The following is a 6,000-nucleotide window of genomic DNA, read 5'->3' on the forward strand; positions in this document are numbered from 1 at the left end:
TCATAGATTTATGAATTAAGGAATTAAGTTTTTATTTTTTTAGTTGTGAATATATTATTTTAATTTAGAAATTATTTTTTTTAAAATAAAGGGTCAGTCTGCACTTTTTTGCTAACCCTACATAACATAATTGTTATGATATTTATGTTGAAAAATTGGATTTGAGATCAAATAACTTGAATGAGTGCTGTTTAAAAAAGTGATAAATAAGAGAAACTTTGGTTTTTGGAAAAAAAAATAGAGCTAATTGAAAAGTTGGGGTCAATGAGATAAGTTAAATATCGATATCACTACTTTTAAAAAAAATAATAATAATCCCCAAGAGAAATGGATATCTAAAGAGTTAAAATATTCATAGAGATAGAGGAGAAGATATGACAAAGTTGAAATATTTATAGAGATAGAAGAAGGTATGACAGAGTAGCTGAAAAGAGATCAAAAAGACAAATATAAAATATCCTTCCATTGTAATTACAACCACAAAAATTATTTGTGAAATTTACAATGAGCCAATCAAATTTATTATTATAACCTCTCAAAGCACATATATTCAAAAATTTTGTTTCAATAAGGTAATTTTGATATTATTAGACATGCATAAAGTTGGGATACAAATATACATGCAATCACCACCATCTTTATTAATTATATACTAAATATCTAACGATATATTTTCATTTCTTTTTTTTCTACTAATTTTATTGAGGAGAAACCAATGATACAGGCAAAATAACAGTGTGGGGCTGATTAGAAATATTACTTCGGGTATTTAGAAATATTTAGACGGGCCGGTTGCTGTTTTACCCCACAACAATAAACCCCATAACTAAATACAAGAATCTGTTGTCCAAGAGCCCCGGTCTTGCACGCCCACACTCAAAATGTAGGGTTCACACGTATATAGGCCATTGAAATTGAATGTGCTTTGACTGATGAACAAGATTTTTTTTGCATCAAATGGTAACAAGTGGCATCTGATCAACCAAAGAAGAAACTAGCATATGCGCGCCCACCCCAACCAATCCTCTTGCGACAAAAATAAGTGGATATCAAGACAAAGAGGAATGATATAATGCAACTCCAGTGTTTTTGACACTGCTTAATCTTTCTTCCACCTCACTGCTTATCACACTGTCATGGCGCTTTCTTCAATTTCCCCACTATCCATTAAATCTCTGAACTTCTGCTCTTCATCTTCAAAGGGTCCGTATCAGCTGCATGCCCTGTCAAAGCCACTTTGGGTAGCCTGTCAAATAAGCTCCAAGACTGAGAGTGAAGGCCAATTTCCTGGTGAGTTACACATTTGAATACATCAACTACTTCTGTTCACCGACTAACTTGATTTTACTTGAAAAGGAAGATTGTTCCAACAATCAGTGTGCAGGCCCATATGCAAAACTAAAGAACTGGCGAGTTTTTGTGTCGACTGCATTAGCAGCTGCGGTGGTTGCATCGTGCAGCTCTAACATCTCTGCTCTTGCTGATCTTAATAAGTACGAGGCAGAAACTCGCGGGGAATTTGGCATAGGGTCAGCTGCCCAATTCGGTTCTGCAGATCTCAGGTCAGTTTCTTCAATGAGAATTGTCAACATAGTTTTGCTTATGGACCAATAATGAACTCTCTCTCTCTCTCTCTTGCTTTGCAGGAAAGCAGTACATGTGAAAGAAAATTTCAGGTGATTCATCCTACTGAAAACCTTTGCGTTGTATGGCCTAGTACTTAATCTAAATTTGTTTGCAAACAGAGAAGAAAATAATTTACCGTTGTTTTCAAACTTCCAACTCCAATATTCTATGCAACTTGAAACTTAAAAAATGATATGTGTTTCTGTGTATGCTTGTGTTTTTTAATCAAGCAAAACGGCTTATGCAGAAGAGCAAATTTCACATCAGCCGATATGAGAGAATCTGATTTCAGTGGTTCAAAATTCAATGGTGCATATCTTGAGAAAGCTGTTGCATATAAGGCCAATTTTACAGGTACGCTTATTGCCACAGAACATTAACATTTCTCACATAGAAACTGTAAGCTGGTCTAGTGTTCAGTAATTACGGTACCGTTATGTAGCAATTCCAACAATTGAAAGATATTTTCACTGTATGATTATAACACTTTTCCTTTCCTCATAGTAGATGAAATTTGTCTACCTCTGCTAGTGTCTTTACCCATGGTCACACCTGTGTTCCCAGCTGGTTTTTGTGCTCCTTTTCCTTGCCTCCATGGACACTTATGAGAAGCCATCAATCCCATCACAATGACCCTATCCCAATCAGTAAGTATGCTTCCATGTGATCGAATCATTCTGCCACATTCTCTTATTGAGCCACTGGGTTTACTACCTTGGGTCACTCTGCCACATTCACTTATTGAGCCATTGGGTTTACTACCAAGTGCTTCCTCTCTGTAATCGTCAGGAAAGCATCTAGTTGCAGCAATTCCTCTTTTAGCTAAGATTCCCACAGCAGCTTCACCTTTCTGTGTATCTCTCTTAATTCTCTCTTCAGCTGAGATGTCTTCCACACAAGATATCGCATTTTCCAATCCGTTGGCTTTACTAGGATTTGATTCCCACGCAACTTCATTAACAGATTGCGAGGTCTTTCTACCACAACCCTCCGGAAAGTGTCTGGTACCCGAAGTTCTTCTACGGGATGGATATACTCTGGTTACAGCTTTCTTAGACAATTCAGTAGCTTTGTGTTTTAAAGTTTGCAATGGACCGGATAATCCTTCCAAATTCAAAGACTTTGTCATATCTGTTCCCCTATGTTCCCCTGATGCCACTGCTGATGTCACCACGGATTCTGAATCATATAACATGCCTAGCTCCCAGCCCGCCTCAAGCAGATTGTTTAATGTGTCGGCAATAGCTCTTCCTTGTTCACCACAACCCTTTGGAAAATCACGAACAGCACTTATCTTCTGCTTCTTACAATCCATTAAAACACTCTTGATACTTGTAATGTCTGTCTTTTAAAACTCTAAGGTAGGAGAACCACCATTAGTCAACAATTCACATTTCTCTTGACAATTTAAAATCCACGTAAGTGAAGATACCATGCAAGAAATCATAAAATCAACAATCCAGATTTAACATACATAACATAACACAGACCTTTTACTAGTAGGTAACGCTGGGTCAGCACCAAGAAAGTGTCAATGTCTTAATTTCTATAATCATCAAGCAATTCAAGAAAGTACGAAAGCCATAGAGCATGATGCAGCGTAGATAAGAAAAAGGGTTCATCTCTGAGTACTAGATAAATTCTCCCTTCTTTTTCTTTAATAAAACCCATATCCGATAACTGAATTAAAATTAAAAAAAAAAGGCGGATAAGGGGTTAGTTATCAGTTGATGCTCAAAGACAGAGTAAATGGTGGGTTCTGATTCTAGATGAACTCGAAAGAAAATGCAAAGAATCAAAATTCTTGCTGAAATTAAAAATAATTACCGGAGAGCGAAGCAAAAACAGAGCGCATATGTAACAACGTTAGGATTTGAAGGAGAGATCACATCCGAAAATAAGAATTACGAAACAATGAACAACCCTAGTCCTGACCTTAATTAACGATTTGACTTCCCTTTCTCAAAAGGTTTCTGAAATCCGGTAAGTTCTACGGCTGTCCTTCAGAGCGCCACTCTTCTTCTATAAGCAAGGATCAGGTTACGTTAACATAATTTTTTCACAGCCATTTCATGAAAATGTAACGGTTGTGGAAATATAAGATAATAAAATCATATTATTTTTATAATTGTTAGATTTTTATCAAACTGCTGTAAAAGAATTATGCACCTTACATTATTATGTAAGGTATCTAAAGCCTATAATAATTACAATTATTGAATAACGTTAAGATTCAGCATTTTATACAATGATATAATAATAATAATAATAATAATTTTACTATGTATAATTTATAAAATTCATCTTCTAATAAGTGAGTAACATATGTAATTGTAATTGAAATTTGAGATGAATTCGAATCCTCAAAATTATTGTTTCAAAATTTCTTATAAGATATATTTTATCTTTCTATTCCATCAATAATTACATTTTACTTACCACATAATTAAGATAGTGGTTATTATTAATGAATGCACACTGGTGATTATTTTATTACAACATCAATTTTCCCTCTTTTTTTTAAAAAAATGGTGTTTATAATAAATTATTGATGTTAGAAATCCAAATGTTATGTTATTATTTAATCCAAATTAATATTGTGCATTTTGTTTCTAGTCTTTTTTTTTTTCATAATAAGCTTTAGTTCGTAATTCACCTCATATTCACATTTTATTACAAGTTAATTGTTTTTCATAAATTCGCATACTTCAATTTATCTCAAATTATTAAAAACATTTGTAGCTAACAAGTATAGCGTAAATGAGGGTCACGATGATGACATTCGTAATCGAATCATTTATCTTTTTAATGATAAATGGGGAAATGAATTAATGTTTTGAATAGTTTGAAAGTAAATGGAAATTAACTCTTTTATTATTGGATTATGCTTTAGTGTTTGATGTCTAAATATTGGTTCACTGTCGTCGTTGTGCAGGTGCGGATTTAAGTGACACATTAATGGATCGCATGGTAAAGCTAGTTACTACTACAAATTCTTAGCCATTGCATTGGATAGTGACTAACAAAGGAAGGAATCATTATCATTTGTTATAAATCTGATAGAGAAGTATTAATCCATGTAAAGGTTCTGCGGTTTTAATTTCAAACAAATTCTGGGAAATGTTTGTATTATCAGAGAGGTAGAAAATTCATCAATGTTTATGAATCAGCTGCAAAAATTCAGGTTAATTTGTTAAACTAGTGTAGCAAGTTAGTGTAGACACTAGTTTCAAATTATCCATTGTTCACCTATGATTATGGATATTGATAAATGTTCTTCCTGTAACCGCAGGTACTTAACGAAGCTAATCTCACGAATGCTGTACTTGTTAGAACAGTACTAACTCGAAGTGATCTTGGAGGTGCCATTATTGAAGGTGCTGATTTTAGTGATGCTGTTATAGATCTTGCACAGAAGCAGGTTCGGTCAAAAACCAGTTACTTTTTCTTTAATATCAAAAGTTGATTATATTCTAACTTTTCTTCACTATCCTTTTTCAAAGGATAAGATTGCAGGCTATAATCCAGTGTAATTTATTTTATACTGATTCAATAATTTTATCTGCGGTTTGATTTTACAATACCCTGTTATCGTTCTGTTGATAACTTAGACATATAATGCTGTCTCTCTGTGTCTTTGAAATATTTCACATTAACTCTCATGTGTTTGTTTATGTAGGCTCTTTGCAAGTATGCAAATGGAACAAATCCAATAACAGGAGTGAGCACCAGAAAAAGCCTAGGTTGTGGAAATAGCCGAAGGAATGCGTATGGTTCCCCTTCATCTCCTCTGTTAAGTGCTCCACCTCAGAAGTTGCTTGATCGTGATGGTTTCTGTGACTCGGGCACTGGACTTTGTGATGCTAAATAATTTTCGCTGACTTGTCAGTTGTGCTGGACAACATATATTCTGTGTCTATTTAGATTCATGCTACGCTAGCTGCAATTGGAGAAAAGAAGTGCCAACAATCAAATAAGTTGCTTGCTAAATTGAGATCGTAGATGACAAAATACTATGCTAAATAGAAAAAGAAAAAAACTACATGGAACTTGTTTTGATCAGTTCCAAGCTGAGATTGGAATTGGAATAGTGCCCTTTTAATTTGGATTCAATTTGGGCTTTCTTATTTTAATTAATAATTATACACATTCTACTTGTGAAGCCTAACTTGCATTGGCCTGTGTGAATTATAGAGCTACCTAGCCCATGAAATGGAAATGCAAATTTTTGGGGTAAGGCTGCTGCTTTTGCCCTATGTTTATAATTGGGACATAAAACATGAATGTGGATGCAGGGGTCACGGGGGACATGTATACAAGCATGTAAGGCAATGGGCCTACATGTCACCCTTAAATTATTAGTCCTTCATTCGA

The 6,000-nt window shown here is 34.5% G+C and overlaps 2 protein-coding genes across 3 annotated transcripts; one reads left to right on the forward strand and one right to left on the reverse strand.

Moving 5' to 3' along the window:
* Positions 1 to 987: 987 nt before the first annotated feature.
* On the forward strand, positions 988 to 5,739 carry LOC18047687 (thylakoid lumenal protein TL20.3, chloroplastic). The gene is made up of 7 exons (XM_006440313.2): positions 988 to 1,290; positions 1,361 to 1,562; positions 1,647 to 1,676; positions 1,874 to 1,980; positions 4,562 to 4,596; positions 4,919 to 5,047; positions 5,306 to 5,739. Exons 1-7 carry the CDS (start codon positions 1,137 to 1,139, stop codon positions 5,495 to 5,497), a joined length of 849 nt encoding a protein of 282 aa, XP_006440376.1. The 5' UTR covers positions 988 to 1,136; the 3' UTR covers positions 5,498 to 5,739.
* Positions 1,987 to 3,692, reverse strand: LOC112100400. Of its 2 annotated transcripts, none has more exons than XM_024189887.1 (2): positions 3,562 to 3,692; positions 1,987 to 2,982 (listed from the first exon to the last, which is right to left on the reverse strand). In XM_024189887.1, the coding sequence occupies exon 2, from the start codon at positions 2,939 to 2,941 to the stop codon at positions 2,105 to 2,107; it is 837 nt and encodes a 278-aa protein (XP_024045655.1). In that variant the 5' UTR covers positions 2,942 to 2,982; positions 3,562 to 3,692; the 3' UTR covers positions 1,987 to 2,104. The 2 variants fall into 2 exon arrangements, with proteins under 2 accessions (XP_024045655.1, XP_024045654.1); XM_024189886.1 differs by having other exon boundaries at positions 3,454 to 3,692.
* Positions 5,740 to 6,000: the final 261 nt, after the last annotated feature.

The sequence above is a fragment of the Citrus clementina genome, unplaced genomic scaffold, assembly GCF_000493195.1.
Source record: "Citrus clementina cultivar Clemenules unplaced genomic scaffold, Citrus_clementina_v1.0 scaffold_3, whole genome shotgun sequence".
In the NCBI taxonomy this organism is placed as follows: Eukaryota; Viridiplantae; Streptophyta; class Magnoliopsida; order Sapindales; family Rutaceae; genus Citrus; species Citrus x clementina.

Bases quoted from the DNA above. Each gene is read 5' to 3' on its own strand.
- LOC112100400 (XM_024189887.1), bottom strand. From the start codon at position 2,941: ATGGATTGTAAGAAGCAGAAGATAAGTGCTGTTCGTGATTTTCCAAAG.
- LOC18047687 (XM_006440313.2), top strand. From the start codon at position 1,137: ATGGCGCTTTCTTCAATTTCCCCACTATCCATTAAATCTCTGAACTTC. The intron at 4,597-4,918 runs GTAAAGCTAGTT...CTGTAACCGCAG, and splicing joins ACACATTAATGGATCGCATG to GTACTTAACGAAGCTAATCT. The intron at 5,048-5,305 runs GTTCGGTCAAAA...TTGTTTATGTAG, and splicing joins TAGATCTTGCACAGAAGCAG to GCTCTTTGCAAGTATGCAAA.